Source organism: Eutrema salsugineum, unplaced genomic scaffold (genome assembly GCF_000478725.1).
Source record: "Eutrema salsugineum unplaced genomic scaffold, Eutsalg1_0 scaffold_16, whole genome shotgun sequence".
NCBI lineage: Eukaryota > Viridiplantae > Streptophyta > Magnoliopsida > Brassicales > Brassicaceae > Eutrema > Eutrema salsugineum.
The window spans coordinates 6,301,692-6,324,273 of NW_006256858.1; the positions used below are offsets into that span (position 1 = coordinate 6,301,692).

Here is a 22,582-nt window from a genome sequence, read left to right on the forward strand (position 1 = left end):
ATAATTATCAAATTACATTCAAAATTATAAATTAAATTTTTAGATAATTAGCTTGTAAAATTACTTTCAATTTTCATTATAATCAATTGTATATATATGTTCTCAAAGTGGAAATGGAATTATGAAATTCTTATGTATATTAGTCTTAATAATATATATCCACATATATTTTAAATAAATATAATATGGTTCTTTCAATCCATTCATAGTTTTAGATAATATCAAAGTATGCAATCATTGATACGATATATTAAATAAATAAAAAAACTATCAGCATTTTCAAATAAAGTAAATATTAAACCACATTTACCAATCATATTCTCTTTATGGTTTTTTCATCATTACTATTATCGTATTCTCTAGTTTCTTTTTCATCTTTATTTTTTTCCAATTTTTACTACTCCTTTTTTTTGATATTCTTTGTCTTATTTATCACTCATCTTCATATTTTTGTACTTACTCTACATCACTTCTGATTTTCTTCTTTGTCTACTTTTTTCTTCATCTTCCGGTTTTCTTTTCTTCTTCAACTTCCTCATCCTTTTATTTTTATCATTAATTTTATTTTGTGCTATCGATCTTCCATAGTTCATCGTATTTATCTTCTTTTCGTCTTCTTATTCTATTGGTTTTATTTAGAATTTTTCTTCATCTTCACATTCTTATACTTTGTCATTTTCATCTTTTGGTCTCCTTTCTCAGCTTCAACGTCTTTTTCCTTATATTTTAAAAATTTATCTTTATTAGCTTTGTATGCGGATATATATATTCATCTTTTTTAGCTTTGTATGCAGATATATATGATTAATTCATCTTCTTGATCTTTCATTTTTTTCATCTTCCTCATCCTCGTCTTCAATTCTACTTCTTCTCTATCCTCTTGTCTTCTTCAACTTCTTCCTTTTTTCCTTCTGATTTTCTTCATTTTTTCCTTTAATTTATCTTATTCTTATTTATCTTGTCTATGAATTCTTTCACTTCTACTTCGTCTTTATTTGTTTCTTCTTCTTAATCTTTCAGAATTTTTGCTTCCTCGTATTTTACCTCTTCAATTTCATCATTTTCACCATATTCGTATTCTCTTACTTTTCTGCTTATTTTTTATTCTTCTCATCTTTTTTATATTTTTTATATTATTTTATTTCTTATACCTCATCTTCACCTTCTTATACTTTGTTAAACCCTAGAACAAAATCAAAATCTAACACGTAATGAATATGAGAAAAAGAGCAAAGTATTTATACGAAAATACTTCTAGGGTTTATGGGCTTTTCCTTTTTTTTTTTATAATAATTCTACTGCATGTTTTTATATGATCTAAAAAACAATTAGAAGAAAAACGAAGCGAAAAGAAATATAAATAGACAAACTAAGAGTTTTAAGACAATACCTCAACTCCCGACCTTCATTAAGAACCCTTAAGAACCATATAAAGAAAAGAATTTGACTAAATTGTAGAACAAAAGCTAAAAAATAAAAAAAAATTTACTATAAGTATATAGTGAATATGAATGGAATATTGAGTTACCTTTTGACATTTAAATCTTATAAAAACAGGCAAAGAAAAATAATCAGACTGTCAAAGAAAACGAATTCAATCGTAGTAGTTAGAATAGAAGAAATAAAAGATATACAATTCAATGGCATGTCATACCTGTTTTATTGGTGATATCAACGAATACAAACAGAGTTAAGATTGATGTTTGTTGTATGAGTGATTGATCTAATTCTTCTGGTTTCTCCTCATCGTCAATTTTTTTAATTTGGTTTTCTTTATCTTCTACCTTTTTCTTAGAACCCTTGAAAAAGAAAAGAACACGTAACAAAAAATCGACTAAGAACAAAAACAGAAATATAGAAGGGATATTACTAATTTGGCTCAATCACCAAAAGTAAGGGATTTAAATTGAAAATCAACAAATTTTGGTAATTTAATTGTCCATGCGATAATTGATGTTTTGAATGACCAAAAATTTGAAAGTTCAGATTTTCTTTGACAGTTTCAACTTTAAATATCAAAATAGCAGAAATAGTCAGAATATCTAATTGTCCTGTCAAAATTTAATCAAATTTTTTAAAATTATTAAACAAATATTTATTAAATTTGAACCAAATTATAGATTTTTATTTTATATATTTCAAATAATTTGGGTACTCAAAACCGACTTAAACCCGAGATCTACCGGAATTGATCAAATCGATCTTTTTCTAAGTCATACTGTATATGAATCCGATTCGAACCCCACTGAAAGATCCGAATGCCCAAGTCTAGAACGACTGCTCAAATTGTTCACTGCCTGTCCCATCCGATCTACCGGAATTCATGAACCGGCTCTTTCGCCGAGCACAACATCGACAGAAGTTGAAAAAGGTAAATTATCCTGCTGACTAAGTTTTGGATTTTCTTATTTTTAGTTGTTGACTAATCGTAAATTATCCTTTGACCAAGTTTTGGTTTTTCTTATTTAGTTGTTGACTAGTTAGGATATGCAATTAGAAGAGAAAAGAAATCCCGTTCGAAGCTCATGTGCTAACTTCTCTCTCTCACCGGATCATCGTATTACACTGCCCAGTGGCAGAGCAAGACGAGAAAAAAAAGAGAATTTTTTTTTTTTCTTTGGTCTTTGTGCGTAAGAGAGAGTAAAGCCGAATAAACCAACCAAAACCAAAATTCGATTTTTCTATACTCCTCTCGCAGAATCTTATCTCGGAAGTTCCCTTTCTCCGGCTTAACTCTTCATCGTCATGCATTACGCGTTGGGGGCCGAGAGAATGGCTGAAGAAGAACCACGTGGAGGAGGAGGAAGCAATTCCCTAAAGAGGAAATTCTCTGAAACCGATGGAGATCATCGTAACGCTCCTGATTGCTCCTCTTCTCCAATGGTGATCGACTCTAATGGGTATCTTTTATCTTCCTCTCTTCCTTGATTTTGGGTGTTCTTCTGAGGTGCTGGGGTTTTAGGCTGATTCGCACTAAAGTTACTCTCTTTTCCTTGTGGGTCTGGGTTTTGCGCTAGTTATGAGTTGAAGGTGTACGAGGTTGCAAAGGACAGGAACATAATAGCTGTTCTTGGGACAGGAACTGTTAAGTCAGTGATAATCAGTATGCTTATCAAAGCAATGGGTTCGTCTGATTCAGAAAAAAGGTTGATCATTTGCTTGGCCCCAACAGTAAATCTTGTCAAACAGGCAAGTCTTTGATTTGATTGATATTTGAGAAGAAAAAAAATGTGTCTTTTGGGGTTTTCTTTGGTTCTTTTTAGTTTTAATCACTTTGACTCGATGATGTATCACTATGGGAGATCATTTCCGATAATTTTTGTTGTTGTATTTGCATTTAGCATTGCTGTGAGATCAGAGCACAACTAAATCTGAAGGTTGAAGAGTACTTTGGGGCTAAAGGAGTTGATAAATGGACATCCCAGCGCTGGGAAGAGGAACTTAGTCAGAACGATGTAAGTTTGGGTCTCTTTTGCTAGTTTATATGCTAACAAACGACTTCCTAGTAGTTTCTGTGACAACTTAGTTTTGCAGTTGGTGAAAGACTGGGTGAACGTTGCATTCAACTTTGACCAGCTCAATTATTGTTTCTGATAGTAAAAGAAAATTGCAGAAGTTCTTTATCATTCACAGAACATTGCCTAAATCTTCTTTTTGGCGTGGACATTTGATTTTATTGTATAGAAATGTTTGTTCTTTGTTTGTTAACTGTTTGGTTAAGACCTTTCCGATTTGTTTGTACATTTGCTGCTTAGAATTTTGGGGTTGGTTCTTCTTCCAGCGTTGATTCTTTCGTCATTTTTGCTCGAGCCCGTCACATAGATCTGCCATTATGGGTAAATGATCTCTCTATTATATGCAATGAGCCAATGATATTATGTTTTGACTAGTTCAGGTTCTGGTTATGACTCCTCAAATACTTGTGGATGTCCTTAGAAGTGCATTCCTGAAATTGGAGATGGTATGCCTTCTGGTAATAGATGAATGCCACCGCACCACTGGCAATTATCCCTATGCAAAATTAATGAAGGTGTTTTTCCTCAGTAATGATAAGACCTATAAGTTTTTTATATAAATTTTCCGTAACCAGTCCATAAACTATTTTCTTTCTGGTTTGCCTGAAGGAGCTCTATCACAAATCTACTGAAAAACCGAAGATATTTGGATTGACTACGTCGGCCGCTATTAGAAAAGGCATGCTATTTAAGTTTCTGTTTTCCTCTGTATGTCCAACCAATGATCTTGCTTTACGTATCTGATAATGTTCCTCATGTAAGTAAAATATACTACTGTCGTCTTGCAAAAGTTTTGTTAGCTGCCTCTTAGTTGTTATCTGTGCCTTGAATGCAGATCAAGTATCAGAACTTGAGGCGCTCATGGACTCCCAGGTACTTTATTTACTGTGTAAAAAGGATATTCATACTGGTTCACGAATTAATGTTCATGCAAGATTTACTTTTAAAATTCAGATTTTTAATCCTGAAGAGCAGAAAGGGCTGGAAAAGTTTGCTACAATAGTAGAAGAAGGTCCAATATATTATGACCCACCACCCTTCTGTAGTGTGGAATTGAAAGAAAAACTGGAAACTTCTCACCTCAAGGTATTATATATATATGCTCAGATTACTGACTATGAGCCAGAACATTGCTCTTTATTATCTTATAGAGGGCTTGAAAATGGTTCTATCCTGTTCCACAGTTTGATGCTTCGCTGTTAAGGCTCCAAGAAATGGAAAAAGGCAATTGTCCCTACATGGAAAATAAGTGTAAGACATATCAAAAGCGGTTGTCCTTTGACTACAGAGAAATTTTGCATTGCCTTGAGAATCTTGGCCTGATTTGCGCACATTTGGTATTCTTTCTATCACATACCACTTCTATCTTTTATTATTGGCACATACTTGTGCTGAATTAGTATTTTTTGTTTTACTTGCCTTCATTAAAGGCGGCTGAAGTCTGCTTGGAGAAAATCTCAGATGTTAAAGAGGAAAGTGAAACTTATAAAGAGTGCTCAATGGTGTGCAAGCAATTTCTTGAGGATTTTTTATCCACACTTGAGGTGTTTGTGCAGCAAGGTACTGTATTGAAAGCTCTATTTTGTATTGACAAGTTCACTTAGTCACTAATTCAATTTTTTTTTTCTTTCACTGTGCCGCATTTGTGTGATTTTACAGAAGATACGAATTCGGTAGATTTGCAGCAAAACAATCTGTCAGCAGTGAATTCGGGATGCGTATCTCCAAAATTACAAGAACTTTTCCATCTATTGAATACGTTTAGGTAATTTTATTTTCAATTCCCAAAATTGCAACAAAAATTTCCTTCTGTTCTAATTACTTTAATTTGCTTGCAGAGGTGAAATGCAAAAGCCGTGCCTCATTGTATTTGAGAGACTTATAACTGCCGAGGTGATCGAAAGATTTATGAAGAAAGAAGCCTCTTTAGGTTACCTTAATGTCTTGTATATAGTCGGAAAAAACGCCCCCACCCATGCATTGGGACAGAAAACGCAAATGGAAATCTCTGATTCATTTCTTGTTGAAAAGGTTATGTGTTCATCACAGTCAGACGATTCACAGACTGAAAAATGTTTCTACTTTGTCTTTGCTGAAAGATTTGGAACAATGCAGGTGAATCTTTTATTTATCACTGACGTGGTTGAAGAGGGGTTTCAGGTGCCAGATTGCTCATGCATGATATGTTTTGACCTGCCCAAAACAGTGTGTAGTTACTTGCAGTCTCAAGAATTGGCCAAAGAGAGTAACTCTAAGTCTATTATGTTTCTTGAAAGGTAAGAGACAATGTTGATTAACACAATGTTTTTTGAAATCCAGTACCCTCTTTTGCAGCTCAGCATTTTAATACTAATTGTTGTAGGGGAAATCCGAAACAAATAGACCAGCTGTATGACCTTCTGCGAAGAGAAGTCCCAACGCAAGATACAGAAATTCCAAACTTTAAACTGTGTCCACCTCCAGTGATGAATGAACATGACCAGAAAGAGAATGGAGACACGGTTATTCCAGATTCTAGATGCACTGTCGTTGAGGAAGTAACTGCCACTCAAACTTTAGTTGATCCTCCTAACAGAAATGAGCAGTTAGCATGTAAGAAGTTACGTCATTTGGACGCATTGAATAAAAGCCTTTTACAATGCAGCACCAAAGAGAAGGTCGCCTCTTCTAAAAGTAAATCATTTTCATCGGCTGCAGGTATGTTTTATTATTGTGTTAATTCCTCAATAAACTGGTGTCAGTGATTTTGGTCTTAGTTCCTTTATAAGCAGATTTATATTATATGCGTATGTCTAAGGTAATGGGGTCTTTCCTAATCTTTTTGTATAATTTATTCTTTGGACAGGTTCGAAAAAGCGGAAGGAGTTGCACGGGACAACCTGTGCAAATGCATTGTCAGGAAACTGGGGAGAAAATCTTGATGGCGCCATCTTTCAGGCTTATAAGTTTGACTTCTGTAGTAATATTTCTTGGGATGCGTATTCGAGTTTCTGTCTTTTGATTGAGTCAAGCCTTGCCGATGATGTTGGTAATGTCGAGATTAGCCTTTACTTGGTCAGGAAGTATGTGAAGGCTGCTCTCTCACCTTGTGGCCATATACGTTTGTGTCAAGAAGAGGTAACGTCCCAAACTCTGATCGTTCGGATTTATAAGGTTTCTTGTTTCATCTTTGAGCTTAATGTCTTCATCTCCATGTCTTGGGAAATCATGCAGTTAGTCAAAGCAAAGTGTTTTCAGCAGTTTTTCTTCAATGGCATGTTTGGAAAATTGTTCGTTGGATCTAAATCATTGGGAACAAAGAGAGAATTTTTGCTTCAGACTGACACAAGTTCTCTTTGGCAACCTTCCTTTATGTTTCTTCTGCTACCGGTGGAAACAAATGAGCTAGTTTCGAGTGCGATACTTGATTGGTCAGCGATCAACTCCTGTGCCTCTGTAGTTGAGTTCTTGAAGAAAAATTTTCTTCTTGAACTTCAGATTAGTGATGGAAATAACTGCAACACCTCATCCAGTCAGGAAGTTTTACTCGAGGATGAAAAGAAGGAAACGAATATGATTCACTTTGCCAACGCTTCGTCTGATAAAAATAGTCTCGGAGAAATTGTTGTTATTGCAATTCATACCGGAAGAATATACTCTATAGTTGAAGCGGTAAAGGATTCTTCTGCTATGAGCCCATTTGAAGATGAAGCCTCATCAGAATATGCTACTTATGCAGAATATTTTAATAAAAAGTAAGTGATATTCTATTAAGGGATGTTTTCTCAGTATACTTCCGTTACTTATGTCATTTCCCTTTAATCATCAGGTATGGGATTGTATTGGCGCACCAGAATCAGCCATTGATGAAATTGAAGCAGAGTCACCATGCGCACAACCTTTTAGTCAACTTCAGTGAAGATGGTAAGTTGATTCTTGAGAATTTCTCTAACGAATGGATACATTGTGCTTGTTCACAGGATATTGTAGTGTACAAGCTTTAAGATGTTGTTTTCAATGTAAATGGACAGTGATTGTGAAGACAGAACCAGAGGCTGGTAATGCTAGAAAGAAAAAACCGAACATCCATGCGCATTTGCCTCCAGAGCTTTTGGTCAGAATTGACGTACCACGTGGTGTGTTGAAATCAATCTACTTACTGCCCTCAGTGATGCACCGCCTAGAGTCTCTAATGTTGGCCAGCCAACTTAGGGAAGAGATTGATTGTAGCATTGAAAACTTCAGTATATCGAGTACATCGGTATGGTTTTTCGCATTATTTATTACTTAAAGATGAAAGTAGATATTCCACTAACCCTTGCATTGGCTCAATGAATTAGGTTCTTGAAGCGCTTACAACACTAACATGCGCTGAAGCATTTTCCATGGAGAGGCTGGAACTGCTTGGGGATTCAGTCTTGAAGTATGTTGTGAGCTGTTCTCTCTTCCTTAAGTATCCTGCCATAGACGAGGGAAAACTTACGCGAAAGAGGCAATCGATTATATCGAACTCAAATCTTCACCGCCTGGCAACAGATCGCAACTTACAGGTATCTTCTAATTTATGTAGGTAATGTCATATAAGTAAAGATCTTTTTTAATTGGGATTTTGGTTTTATAGGGATACATAAGAAACGGCGCTTTTGAACCGCGTCGCTGGACTGCACCTGGTCAAAGTTCTCTATTTCCTGTTTCTTGCAAGTGTGGGATTGATACTAGAGAAGTACCATTGGACCCAAAATTCTTTACAGAAAACATGACTATAAAAATTGGGAAATCTTGCGACATGGGACATAGATGGACGGTTTCAAAATCTGTATCAGATTGCGCAGAGGCACTGATTGGTGCCTATTATGTTAGCGGTGGATTGAGTGCAGCTCTTCATATGATGAAATGGCTTGGTGTTGACGTTGAGTTTGACGCAGAACTAGTGACTGAAGCCATCAATAGAGTTTCTCTACGGTGTTACGTCCCTAAAGACGATGAACCCTCTGAGTTGGAGAAAAAGATACGGCATGAGTTCTCTGCAAAGTTCCTTTTAAAAGAGGCTATCACACACTCCTCTGTTCATGAATCCTATTCCTATGAGGTATTGACTTAATCGTTATAACCTGGTTTGAGTTGTTTTCCAGCTCTTCTCATCTCGTAAGTTGTACCTCAAGCAGAGATTGGAGTTTCTTGGCGATTCTGTACTGGATTTTCTAATCACCCGTCATCTCTTTAACACCTACGAGCAGACCGGGCCTGGAGAGATGACAGATCTTCGTTCTGCATGTGTAAACAACGAAAATTTTGCGCAAGTTGCAGTCAAACATAATCTGCATACCCACCTTCAACGCTGTGCTACAGTTCTTGAGACTCAAATAAACGAGTATCTGATGTCCTTTTCAAAGCCAGATGAGACTGGTAGATCAATCCCTTCAATACAAGGCCCTAAGGTAACAACATACTTGCAAGACCATTTAAAAAAGAGAGCTAAGTATGTTGACATGCTTGTCTGTTTTGGTTTAGGCTCTTGGAGACGTGGTGGAGAGTATTGCTGGAGCATTGCTGATCGATACAAGGTTAGATCTTGATGAAGTGTGGAGAGTCTTTGAGCCGTTGCTTTCTCCACTTGTAACTCCAGATAAACTTCAGCTACCTCCCTACCGAGAGCTCAATGAGCTATGCGACTCTCTTGGGTATTTCTTCCGTGTGAAATGCTCAAATGATGGTGTCAAGGCACAAGCCACGATCCAGTTGCAACTGGACGATGTTCTTCTGACCGGAGATGGATCTGAACAGACAAATAAACTGGCATTGGGGAAAGCAGCTTCGCATCTGCTTACGCAACTTGAGGTATAAGTCCTGATGTTTCCACTTGTATGTGTTTGTGTGTGTGTGTGTGTGTGTGTGTGATGTATGCATTTACTGAAATTTTCTTTGGTTCTTCAGAAGAGAAACATTTCACGTAAAATTTCAAGCGGGGATAATCAAAGCTCCATGGATGTCAATCTTGCTTGCAATCATAGCAACAGAGAAACTCCGTCTTCAGATTTTATCGAAATGATGAGTACGGTGATTCCAGGTAAGCGTTGCATCTACTGTTATTTACCTTGTGATTCTTATATTTTTCACCACTTTTATTTGGTTTTTAAAGTTCTTCATTTCATGATATGATGATTTTCAGTTATTGGACCTATAAACATGAAGAAAGGCGGGCCTCGTGGAACGTTACATGAGTTCTGCAAGAAGCATCTCTGGCCAATGCCTACTTACGACACCTCCGAAGAGAAATCTCGGTGAATTCATCACTTCTGTCTCATTTGTACTCTCCTGAGTCCTGACCAATCTTAAACTGAAAACTTTGTTGTGTGTTTGCACAGAACGCCGTTTGAATTCACAGATGGCAATGAGAAGCGGACTAGCTGCAGCAGTTTCATATCGACCATAACTCTAAGGATTCCCAATCGTGAGGCTGTGATGTATGCCGGAGAAGCCAGACCCGACAAGAAGAGCTCATTCGACTCGGCCGTCGTCGAACTGCTTTATGAGCTCGAGCGCCGCAAGTTACTCACCATACAAAAGTAAAATTAATTTCGATTCTTAAGTTAATTACTATATAATTCACATTTATTGGTCTCAAGCGGATCTTCTGATCACCAAAACTCCCAAATAATCCACTGTTTAGTGTGTGTCGTCTAGGTTTTAGATGGCTTTGTTTCTGAAACTCTGAGTTATGCCTTAATGATAAGCTCGTAGACATTACTACAGTTGAAGCTACTAACACGTTTCAACATCTCGAAGCCTTTCCGGGATCCGAGAAACTGAATTCGTTTGAATACAGTCTTCCTGCCTTTTATCGTCGAGCTCGCTGCTCGTAGCTTTTCACTGTACCTTGATTTGGTGTGAATCGCTATTTTGATTTCCTCCTCGGACATGTTTTCCTGCGACAGGACATTCAAAACACAAACTACTTTCAAAGTGGTTTAGCCAATGAGATCCTGATATTAGTAAAATTGATTAGGACATTGCACCTGATAGAATGAATAGATGTGTTGGAGAATCTGCTGACAAGTGAAGCCGGTTTCACTGAAATACGACCTAGAAGAAGGTCCCATCTCACCATACCAATCGACTGGAAGTAGTAACGTTATAAAGTGGTTTTTGTATACTAATTCCATTCTCTCACTGCCATGCGAAAACACACAAAAAAAGAAAAAACGATATCAGCTTTATATACCTAAAAGGAATTAGCTTGGATCTCAAGTTACAGAGATGAAGCAGAAAATGGGTACCTTTCTGTGAGAAGTCTCATAGATTGAGTTAATGAATCATCGGTTTTTTTAACATCTTCAATGTCGCTGAAACTATTTGTGTAAATGGTAGCTGTTGAGGTTGGCTCGGAGATCGTCCAGCAAATAGAATCTAGCAGGCTGCTCAGATTTAACGGCTGGATCAGCGTCTTGCCCATCTGTTCGAAGAGACAAAACAAGTGCGGTTTAGAGAAAAGTTCGGTTCATGAGGGACGAAACATACAAATAGACAGAGATGCAATGCCTTTGCGTGGCGATTTCTGACAGCCTTTTTGGCAGATTCCACAATCTTCTGTCTTTCTTTGCATGTCGTCGTCCTTAACATCGAGGCATCTCCTGGAACACATTCCATGCGGGATTCCTGTAGAAGGAAATGTCAATAGACTGGAGAATTCATGAATACTAAAACAACCAGAAGACTACCTTCCCAAGATTCTCAAGCATTAACCTAAGATCCCTTGCCAAATCGGCTGACATTCGGATTAGAGTCTACGTTGGTTTCTCTTCCAATGTCTTCTGAAGCCAGAGTGGCTGAAGCAGGCCACATTTTGCATAATGTGTTGTTATATGTAACAAGATGGAACACGAAGCTTACTGTAACAAGATGGCTCGAGTGACCCAGATATCTCTGGACAGAACCAGCTTCACATACAACATGACTTGCATTACATCCAATAAACCACTGATTCATGAGCTTGGCACCACCTTCAACACTCACCTTTGAAACCTGCAATACTTGGAAATGTAAAGTATAATACCTTTGTTGCGCAATGGTCTTTGCTACAACCAGATAAGTCTCATTGTGTGTCGATGACTAACCCGTCGTCTTACTTCATCTGAAACATCGGGATCGATAAAAACTGAATAGCCTGACAAAGCCAAGTCTTTGCTCTCTGTGAACTCTGTTCCTTGAACAATTCTTTCTGGTTTTTCAGGATCTTTCACCGTGTAGGAAGACTCGCACAACTTAACTACAGCCAAATCACTTCTTGATAAATAATCAAGTTCTTATTTCCAATCCTAAGCAAACATCAATCACAGGTTGGCTCAAACTCGCGTTAAGACATAAACTCACCATTTCTGCGAACGCTGTCCACAAACCAACCAAGCGTAACGATATGTAGGCTATCTCTTCTCCCATGTTTCAAGGCATGTTCAAACTTGCGTCCATCGTAGCTGTAAACTTACGTTAAAGAACTAACACAGACGTCACAGAGATCACAAATCCTATAATTATGTTGTTTTGAGACTGAATACAAACAAAGTCCAAAGAAAGGATATCTGAACGACCAAATGGGTACACAGAGAATGCAAAAGAGAACTGTATTCACCACCAAGTTTCTCTGTAGCTTCCTTAACCTGATTCCTTGCTTCTACATAACAATAATTGATCCTCAATTTCAACAAAAACAGCTCAGATTTCATTACGAAATTCCGATTGGTTATAAGCAAACCTGGATTCAAATTCGATTCACGAAAATTTTGATTTTAGAGCAGAAATCAAGTTTTTATTCAAAGGTTCTACTCGCGAATCGAGAAATCAAATCACATAACCAAAATTCCGAAAGAAACAGCAACAATGAGATGTGGAATGTACCTTCAGAGAGACCGGTTACGCTGATGACTAGACCGGAAAAAGGACCGACTGATCGAACCGCTGGTTGTAACCGGGAAGAGGTGGTGGCCGGAGAAACAGGCTCCGACGTGCGGCCGCCACGTCGAGAGGTCGTAAAATCCACGCGCAGCTTCGAGCAACTCTTGCTATCGATCACCTCTGCTCTTCTAAGAACATCCATTATTATCGGATTTAGGAGAAGTTCGCAGGCTAAGGAAAGTAGTTTGAATCGTGCAGTTCAAGGAAGAAGAAGAGGGAATTGCAAAGTTCTCCGAAGACTGTCTGTAATCCGAAATAATTGTTAACAAAAGAAAAAGGAAAAAAAAAAATAATAAATAAAAAATATATCTATATTAGTATTTGCGAAGTGAATTCGTCTGTGGTTTAATGTACAATTTTTTGTGTCGTTTTGATTAATGAAATTCTGATGATTTGATTGGTTGATAATTGTTATAATTTGATTGGTTGAATTAGTTAATTTTAAATCATTAAAATCGATATTAGTTGATTTAAAAATAGAAAACTTCTTTAATTCAGGTAAAAAGGGTCTCGGCCATAATCTATTCTCTCGAATAACTTGGCTCAAATTTCAAACCCAAAAAAATTATACATACCTTCCAATACGTCGTTTGTGCTGAATGAGATGGTAGCTGTGTTGGTTAAGTGTTTTGTCCATTTATCGAAGGCTCACGGGTTCGAATCCTGTGATTAGATTTTTTTTTTTTAATTTTAATTGTTAGAATTTAGTTATAATTCGATTTTTGGAAATATTTTGTGTTTATTAAATATTTTATAAAAGGGAATATTCCATAATTTCTTTGTTATTATCTAGAAAGGAATCTTTACATTTTTATTATTAATAACTACGAAATTCATGGGAAGATAATATCGCATATAGATCAATAATTACATTTTAGTATTTTTCACAAGAAAATAAACCCTAGGTTGTTTAGACGTATAAATATGAGGTTTTTCTATTAGGGTTCCGTGATTATTTTGCTAGGGTTTTTATAATAGGATTAACTTTTTGGATCTCTTTAGAAAAGATTCAGCATGTTTGTCTATTTGCATGCAAAGCTAACAATGTGTTCGTCTAAGTACAGCTTTAATCATCCATCTAAAGTCATCATCACTTGGGAAGTTCTGTCTACTGATTCTGGTATATATGTATAACTATTATCAAATTTAATAATAGTATGTATGCTCTCAATTTTTTTAGATGAATTCTAAAAATTTATACGACTATAGGTTTTGATAACCAGGCTTATGCTCGCGGGTTAAAGTCTGTGTTGAAATCGCATCGTCAGAATATGGATAACAAAGACATGACTGATTATCGTTACGTGACTCCATACGTTTTCGTGGATATCACAAAAAAAAGGTTGTTGAACCTCTTTAGGTTATTCATTCAATTTATAATACTTATTAGTAGTTGTTTGTATTTGTAGGTTATCCATGCAAGCTACTTATCGATTCTGCTATCGATGAATGGACCTTGCGGACATATAATCCTGTTATCGAAGGTAGTTCTGTCTATTAATCTTACAGTTTTTACCTTTTGTAATGCTATATCTTAGCCTTTCAGATGCATACCCTTATTATATATTAATCTATGAACGTTTTCAATTTTTATGTAGATATTGATTCTTCGTATCATATATCTATTCTTGATCACGAGCTTTTTATCAAAGGAGGTATTTCTGCTCTTAATGTAATATATTTTTGCTAATGATGTATATTAAGTATTTATGTTTGTTCTAATGTTTGTTTTGTGCATTTAGGTTCTGATCGTGTTAATACGAGTGATCATGCTCAGAAGACTTTTCTATGGGATTTTGCGAGGAATGCTTGGGTTATGAATAAAGAATCTAATGGTTTCAATTCTTTGTTTTTTGTTTTGAACACTGTTTTTTGTTTTTTTAGAATACTAATTACACCGTTTTTACATATATTTATCTATGTAGAAGATAGTGACTCTGATGATACCGAGGTTTTATCGGGTCGTGGTACTGATGATGACTATGGTTTTGAGGATTATATGGGGTCTGATTCAGAGACGGGTGAAGATACTGATGATATGGACCAAACAGATGAGTATGATTCTGAGGATGATTTTATTGACGACGATGAGACTTGTGAAGAATCTGATGGTTCAAGTGATAGCTCAGAAGATGATAGCGGTGATGACAAAGATGAAGATGGTGACCCTGCCGATTCAACTGATGATAATGAAAATGATGATGAAGATGTTATGTTGGATGATGAGACTGATATTGACGATGATAGTGAAGATCAGCGAAACGTCGAACTGAGTGATATACTCATCGAAAAGAATATTAGTATATCTGGACACCAGGATTCGGTGTGTACTTATACAGTTTCTCTTGGTTCAATGTGTTTTGGTAGGTGTGTTTCACGTTTGAGTCCTTCCAAAGATGGTTGTACTATCTTTGTTAAGGTTTTACAAACGTGGGTGCATATGCTAATTTCGAAACGTTCTTCCATGGAGCTCATATTGTCGGATGAACTGGTATTTATTGTACTAGTACACAAAAATATTCTAAATTTTTGTCGGTGTCTAATTGACTGTTTTATTCACAGGGTGTAAAAATTCAGGCCACTGTTAGTGATGGTGAGATCAGTGTTGCATCGTCTCGCATAGATGTTGGTAGTTGGATTATTATCAGTCGTTTTTCTGTTATCGATTGTGAGGATAGTTGTAGACCGACTTCTCATAGATACAAAATATTGTTCCTACCATCAACTATCATTGACAAGACTTCACGAAGATGTGAAACTGCCTATTTTGACTTCGTTGATTTTCAAAGGATATTGGATCGTGCCCATGATGATGACTATTTAGTTGGTGTGTTTATTTTCGATTTAATTATTGAATTTCGTTATTATTATCTTACTGATGTTAACATTGTTTAATTTTTGTTGTCTATGAAGATTTGATAGGTCGTGTCTTAAATGTAAGACTATCTGGGACGTCATGTGGTTTACTGACTGGAGAGCATTCTTTTCCTTCATATGACAGTCTATGTAATGATATATGTGATTCTGAGATATGGGTTCATATTCAACCGTCACGTTCTGTCTTAGAGATAAACGGTACTGTCTGCTGAATGTTTTAAACTATATAATGTCGTTTTAATTATTCTATCCATCTGAATATGTGTGGCATGTTTTAATTTAGTGGTGTTGATTTGAGTTGTGAATTGTTCGGTGAGATGGCGAAAAACTTTTATGCATCTTGGAGACGCTGTGATCAAGATATCATTGTGTGTGTGCTTAGATGGGCCGTTACTGATTATTTTGGAGGTATTTTTAGTATACTAATTTATATTCTCTATGTTCATTTCGTTTTATTGTTTTGACTCTGTATTTGTTTTATCAACATAGGCAAGATCACTATATCTTCCACATCTCCTACTAAGTTCGAACTCAATCCCCGTATTCCTGAGTTAGATGAGTTTTTGGAACAGTGAGTTTCTAATACTTAATGTTTGTATTTTGACTTTTTAGTATTAATTCGTGGTCGCCTTCTCTCTCTCAAATCTTTTTTATAACAATGCAGATATCCGCGTAAGAGGCCATGCACGCGTGGTAGTGTGGGACGTCTACATTGAATAGTGTTATGACGTCTACATTGAATATCATTTTAAAAAATGATTTACCATGTATACAAATTATAGTTTAATTATTCTTTGTTCTTCAGACCTCTTTATTTCAATCAATAAATATATTTTTTTAATGTAATTATTATTGTTGTTTGATATTGAAGTATAGAAAGCGGAGAAAATAATATAAGTTATATATTCACATAAATAGCGCATGTTTTTATTGATTTCTTGGACTCCAAGTAACTCATATTTATAAATATTTAAGAGGATTCGAATATATCCCCGATCATATCACAACTTTTAGTTTTTTAGGGTTTAGTGTCTATGAAAATCATGGTGTTTGAATGGATTATTTTATTGATTTCTTGGACTCCAAGTAACTCATATTTATAAATATCTAATAGGATTCGAATATATCCCCGATCATACCACAACTTTTGTTTTTTTTTTCATTTAGTAGCTATGAAAATCATGGTGTTTGAATGAATTGTTTACTTACTTATTAAAAAGGAAAAACTCGGTAGTTGAGAGGGGTATAAAATGTAAATAAAAGAAAACATTCTAAGAAACCCTAGAAAAAAAATAAACAACGCGTAAACCACATAATTCTTATATCTCTATATATATGCATATATTTTGGTATAGGTATATATATGCGTCTATCGCGACTTCACGAGTTATCAGTCTGCATTGTTACAATTGTTTGCATTCGGGTTCTTCGATGGAAGCGTTTGGTAAATGAGTTTTATATTACGTTTTTGAGGACGTCACTAATCGTTAGTTTTCTTTACGGTATTCTTATTGTATATATGATTGTTGTTCTATTGTACATGTCTAGGTGCTCACAGGCGACCACGTGTTAATTGGCAAGTTATGCCGTTTCATCTCCCGGGGGAAAATATTGTGTTTTCTAATAATTTAGATAGACGTGTTGCTGCTAGAAAACCTAAATTCCTTGCTTGGTTTAGGTGTAATCAGTCTTATCCAGAGGCAAGGAATCTTTTATACTCGGAGATTCCTTCTATGTTTGTATGGGATCGTAAAAATAGGACATGGAGGCCAAGACTAAAAGGAAATTCTGGTGCTTGTGTTGTGGACGAATCGCCGACAGAGTACGGAGAAGAGTATTATCTGAGGCTATTATTGGACATAGTTAGGGGTCCACGTAGTTTTGATGATATTAGGACTGTTGGTGGAGTCGTTTATCCTTCGTTTAGAAGTGCATACCATGCATTAGGGTTCGTTGGTTGATTATCAGAAGACAATAATTTTTTACCATATTTTTTTTTTAGTTTCTTTATCGTGGTATACTTATTTCTTATTTTAACAAAAGCAATATATAATAAATGATATTAGAATAATTATATATATCAGTTTTGTTATAATAATAAAGTTTAATTATAACATAGTATTATTCCGCTTTTCCGTAATCTTATCGTTGCTTATATTTTATCAAATTAAAATAAAATAAATATATATGATACGGCGTATATATAGAGTTGTTTATCATTCTTTTGGTGTTTTGTAAACTGCAAACTTCGGTCGGTGTATTTGTGATGGATAACTCATATCGTTGCTTTTCTTTTACCGAGTTCGAGTATATAATAGATGGATCCTGCGACGTTAACAGTTGTGTGGGTAAGCTGTGTGTATTATGTATGTTCTTGTGATATGACACATATTATGTTTTGTAAGTTATAAATCGCTATAGTGTTGACTTGCCTTTTTATGTTTTTACCGTTAAGATCTAATTGGACGTGTTATGATTGTTGGAAACTACGTTGATCCACAATATCCTTTTGAAAGCTACATGATGAACGAGATATATATCGAATTGGAGAATCAGAGGTATTGTGTATTATCATACAGTTTAGAATTCAGAGCTACTTATTTACAACTAATTTTCCGCTGATTGTTTTATTTTATAATTATTAGAGGATGTCGTCTACCATGTCGTTTGGTTGGTAATTTTGGTCGAGATTTTCTCGATGGTTTGACGCATTGTGATGATGATATAATAATATGTATCGTTCTGGCTGCAAAAGTTGATATCATTCGAGGTATTCTAAGGCTGGAATTTATGATACTTTCTCGAATATATATATATAACTATATAAAAATTATAAGTGTTTGTTAAGTTATTAATTATTTCAATTTTTTTTTTGTGATATTAAGGTAATTGGATGGCTGTAACGGCTCCTAATTACACACGGATAATGTTGGCACCAGCTATTCCTGAAGTAGTACGTCTCCGGGAGGCATTGGTGTCTACCGATCAATATTGATTTCCATTCCACGAATACGTAAATCTTGGAATAACAGCCTATGCATTTTTTTATATCGTGTAAAACTACATTGCAGTTTTTAGTTTGTTATTCTTCATTTTCTTCTCATATGAATTATCTTATATATCTCTGTGTGTGTGTGAGATTTTTACAATATATTATAGTAATTGTTCATTTTATATTTAGACTAATAATTGTTCTTTCATGCAATATATTATTTAAGAATTATAAATGTTAGATACAGAGGATAAATTATACAAATGATAAACTGTAAAGAAATTTTGATTGATCGCATTTTATCTAATTTATTGTAACACTTAATTATTGATATGTATTATCGTTTTTAGTAACTTAAACACATCGTTTAGGAATAATTCCTTAAATTGTTTGTCTAAATCGCTAATTATTTATCTATTAAATATATTTTCTACTTTGTATATACAATTACTGTAATGTTTGCCATTTATTAAATTGAATTTAATTTCATTATGTTAATTTTCCGTTAAAGTATATCTAAATCGATATTATCTGAGTATTATTTTATTGTTTTATACAGAGAATTAGAAGATTTTATCGTTTTTAACATTTTTAAAATAAAAAAAAATAGAAGATTTGATCGTCCTTACCTTTTGTTGCGATATATGTATATTCTAAAAAGTTGTAAATCATATCCGAATTAAGTCTAATTTACATATATATATATATATATATATCATGTCTCCTACTATATATATATAGATACTCATTCTTCGTCTTGATCTCTCCCAATCTTTTCTCTTTGTTATAATATCGTCTGGTCTAAACTATGTCGATTTTTAAAAGAAAATCAGCATCTAATGTTTTCGTTAGGGATTTACGTCCTGGCTCTGATAACTTTGTTATCAAAGTTAATATCCTCAAGATTTGGGATGAATTCAAAGGTAGTGGGGGGGGGGTGTTCACTTGAGATGGTCTTGGTTGATCAAGAGGTTAGTCCTATAATTTATAAATATCTCGGTTAGCCAATTATTTGTTGGTTAATTTTTTTTTATTGTCCTTTGGATCTTAGGGTGATAGGATACAAGCAACTGTTAAAAGGTTTTTCGCTAAATCTTTTCGTAAAGATTTGATCGAGGGGAGATCGGTGCTTATCAATACTTTTAAGGTTGTTGAGTATAATTCTGAGTATCGAACTACACGAACGCCTTTCAAGATAGTGTTCTATGCAACTACGACTGTCTCTGTATGCTTGGATTTTCCTCAAGACGTTCCTGAGAAATATATGAAAAGTTTTCCAGATATTTTATCAACTGATTTGGACAATGGTTACTTGATCGGTAACATATCAAAACTGAGACGCATATTTTTTAAAATATTTTTATGACACGGTATTTTTATGACACGGTAATTGTTTTGGTTCTTTCGTTTCGTCTTATTTTATTACAAACACTAAGACGTGGTCGGACAAATCGTAAGAGTTGGTCATGTTGAGGACGTTATGGCTCAAGGAAAACGTCGTTCTAATCTTAAGATTTATCTTAGGGATGAGAGGTAACATACTTAGTTCTAATTTAATAATTTATTTTATTTTGTGTTATTTTTTAGTTATATGATTTAACTCATGATCATGTATTAATTATAACAGCGATCTACAATTACCATGTACTCTTTGGGCTGATTACGCAAAAGAAGTTGCTGATTATGTTAAACGTAATTGCGCATCCGTCGTTGTGGTTATTATAAGGCTTGCGTGTATCAAAAACTATCGAGGTATATTACTTAATGATTTATACTGATTCAATTTTAGTGACGATTATGAAGAGTTTTATCATAGATTATATATATTTCTGATACATCGATTTATTTACACTTTTAAGGTGAGATGAGCGTCTCAAATGCTTTTAATACAACTCAGATTTTGTTTGATCCAGTTTGTCCTCTTGTGGCGAAATTCCGATCTGAGTAAGGATTTATTCAATGGAATTACAGTACGGTTTTATTTGTACGTATGTTCGTTCTACTATAATTAGTTTCTGTATTTTTTCCGTTTAGGTTGCCTCAAGATAAGTATATTCTCATTCCTAACGAAGATGATTCGGGTGTAGATTCTAAAGATTCATTAAACAATGAATTTTTGGGAACTAATATTAGGCGAAAGTTAAGTTCTATACATTCGATCGATACGGTATGTGAATATGCGATACTCTATTATTTATGTTTATAAAAAAAATTTGTATATCGGTGGTTGTCGTTGATTGTTTCGAGTAAGCAGGTTGGTAAGTATGTGACACTGGCGACTATACGCTCGGTTGCCAATAGTAATTCGTGGTATTACATAGCATGCAAGAAGTGTGAAAAAAGGTTCATCCTATACCCGAGAGAGACCATGCTCCTTCGCCGCCGTCTTGGAAATGCATTAATTGCAATTGTAATGTTTATGAGTCTGAAGTTGTTGCTAGGTAGTCAATCTCTATTCTTTGAATTCGGCGTCCACATACTTTTATAATCATTACGTCTTATATTTTTTTATATTTATAAAATTAATTGTCTAATTATTCTTTTATAGTTTCTTTCTGTTGTTGAACGTGGACGATGGTTTTGGATTGGCAGTCTTTGTCGTGTTTGACAAAATTGCTCAAAAATTGTTTAAGAAGACTGCCGAGGAAGTTTTCGAAGAGTCTGTTGGGGTACACTTATCGTTTTATTTGATAAGCGTTATGATTATATACATCAATTAAAATATTTCTAATATATTTTGTAGGATAATTCGTCTGGACTGCCTCAATCACTGCGTGATCTAGAAGGAAAAGAATTCCTTTTTAAGATTGTTGTAACTGAAGATAATGTCAAAAAGGTTAAGAATTCATTTTCGGTTGACCGGTTTACATCTGATGACTACATGATTCAGACGTTCTGTAGTCAGGTCTATTCTGAGGTATGCTTTTGATTCTTATTTTGTCTGGATATTTGGATATATAACTATGCATAACGGATTATTTATTTGATATGTTTTTTTTTTTTAGCCTCCGTGTTTGGAAACCTTCGTCGATGAAGATAGAGGATCACATGTTGAGAAAACTCTGCCTGCCTGTTCTAAAAGTGATTGTGATGATCCTCATGTCAGTGTCGATGTTAATGCTGAAGATTCTATCGAGAAGATTGTACCTGCATCTTCTAAAAGTGACTGTGATGCTCCTAATGACATTGTTAAACTAAATACAAATGTCACACTCGAGAAGACAGCTCCTGTGGGTTCTAAAAGAGATCGTGAGGATCCTGACGTCATTTCTACTCCTGTCAAAACATCTGGATCTAGAAGGAAGAAGAATTCTATGTCATAGGATGTTTAGTGATAATGCGTTCGCTATTATATTATCTTAAATTTTATGTTTCGAGTTTTGGTGGAACCTTTTTTATTGAGAATATTAATGATTTAGATTTATGCTTACTTAATTTTTATTTAATCTGAAAGAGTTCAATTTGAAAGAGTTGTTTTTCTTTTCTAAAATTGATTTATTTCTATTCAATTTTATGTTTACAATCATCGCGTGTATCGCATATTCATATCCTGTCTGTATTTTCATTTTTTATCGCATTTGTTTTATTATGCTTATCAAGTTGATATTATGTCGATAATTCATTTATTATTCTCTTAGATATGATAGTGGGGTTATAATCAATAAACCTTTTAAAGCGTTGTTTTGTGATTTAGGTTTATCCTTGAACACATATACGTAACGTCCTTGAAACTGTCGTGACTTTGAAAACTGATTCTATTGTGACCCGATTTATATAAATTAAACTCTGTCTTTTTTTTGTTGTAATTATCAAAATTAATAAAATGTATATATATCATGATATAGTTAAATAAATATTGTGATATATATATATTACGATCATAATATTTGTACGAATAAGTATCCAGTATATGTAACAAATGAATTATATATTCAGTTTTAATGATTCTCGAAGATTCTAGAGAAGATTTACTATGTTGTATTTACGTGTGCGTATATTTATGAAATAAAACAAAAATGTCAAATATTTATGAAATAAAAACAAAAATGTCAAATGTCCAATAGAAAAAATGCCAAAATTATAATAAAACCCTAGAATACTCGGTTATATATAGATATAGTGTCATATCGTGGTTTATTCTATTCTTTGCTGCGTACTTTTTCTTTATACCTCTATAATGAACTCATCAGGTGCGATATATACTATACATCCAACTTGATATCGTTGCGATATATACTATACATCCAACTTGATATCGTATACTATACAT

At 34.6% G+C, this 22,582-nt stretch overlaps 2 protein-coding genes across 5 annotated transcripts; one reads left to right on the forward strand and one right to left on the reverse strand.

Annotated features, from left to right (window-relative positions):
* The first annotated feature begins 2,290 nt into the window (after window positions 1-2,290).
* On the forward strand, window positions 2,291-10,244 carry LOC18021474 (endoribonuclease Dicer homolog 3). 4 transcript variants are annotated; one of them, XM_024157677.1, is made up of 25 exons: window positions 2,291-2,371; window positions 2,470-2,900; window positions 3,018-3,189; window positions 3,342-3,455; window positions 3,891-4,030; window positions 4,125-4,194; window positions 4,351-4,388; window positions 4,470-4,601; window positions 4,700-4,852; window positions 4,946-5,075; window positions 5,175-5,280; window positions 5,354-5,546; window positions 5,631-5,791; window positions 5,878-6,212; window positions 6,361-6,632; window positions 6,729-7,249; window positions 7,324-7,418; window positions 7,526-7,755; window positions 7,835-8,044; window positions 8,116-8,583; window positions 8,660-8,932; window positions 9,006-9,332; window positions 9,429-9,561; window positions 9,664-9,775; window positions 9,860-10,244. In XM_024157677.1, exons 5-25 carry the CDS (start codon window positions 3,905-3,907, stop codon window positions 10,062-10,064), a joined length of 4,290 nt encoding a protein of 1,429 aa, XP_024013445.1. In that variant the 5' UTR covers window positions 2,291-2,371; window positions 2,470-2,900; window positions 3,018-3,189; window positions 3,342-3,455; window positions 3,891-3,904; the 3' UTR covers window positions 10,065-10,244. The 4 variants fall into 4 exon arrangements, with proteins under 4 accessions (XP_024013445.1, XP_006404521.1, XP_024013447.1 ...); XM_006404458.2 differs by having other exon boundaries at window positions 3,896-4,030; XM_024157679.1 differs by lacking the exons at window positions 2,291-2,371; window positions 2,470-2,900; window positions 3,018-3,189 and having other exon boundaries at window positions 3,438-3,455; window positions 4,125-4,272.
* On the reverse strand, window positions 10,177-12,585 carry LOC18021475. Its single transcript, XM_024157680.1, is given in 10 exon segments — window positions 10,177-10,420; window positions 10,511-10,664; window positions 10,772-10,947; window positions 11,034-11,150; window positions 11,213-11,320; window positions 11,385-11,516; window positions 11,609-11,760; window positions 11,865-11,967; window positions 12,071-12,162; window positions 12,387-12,585. Coding segments are annotated over 10 exon segments (1,443 nt in total). The 3' UTR covers window positions 10,177-10,210.
* Between the last annotated feature and the right edge of the window lie 9,997 nt (window positions 12,586-22,582).

Excerpts from the sequence above, each read along its gene's own strand:
- LOC18021474 (XM_006404458.2), top strand. The coding sequence starts at position 2,746 with ATGCATTACGCGTTGGGGGCCGAGAGAATGGCTGAAGAAGAACCACGT. Across the intron at positions 5,281-5,353 it reads CATCTATTGAATACGTTTAG|AGGTGAAATGCAAAAGCCGT; the intron begins GTAATTTTATTT and ends ATTTGCTTGCAG. Across the intron at positions 5,792-5,877 it reads TCTATTATGTTTCTTGAAAG|GGGAAATCCGAAACAAATAG; the intron begins GTAAGAGACAAT and ends TAATTGTTGTAG.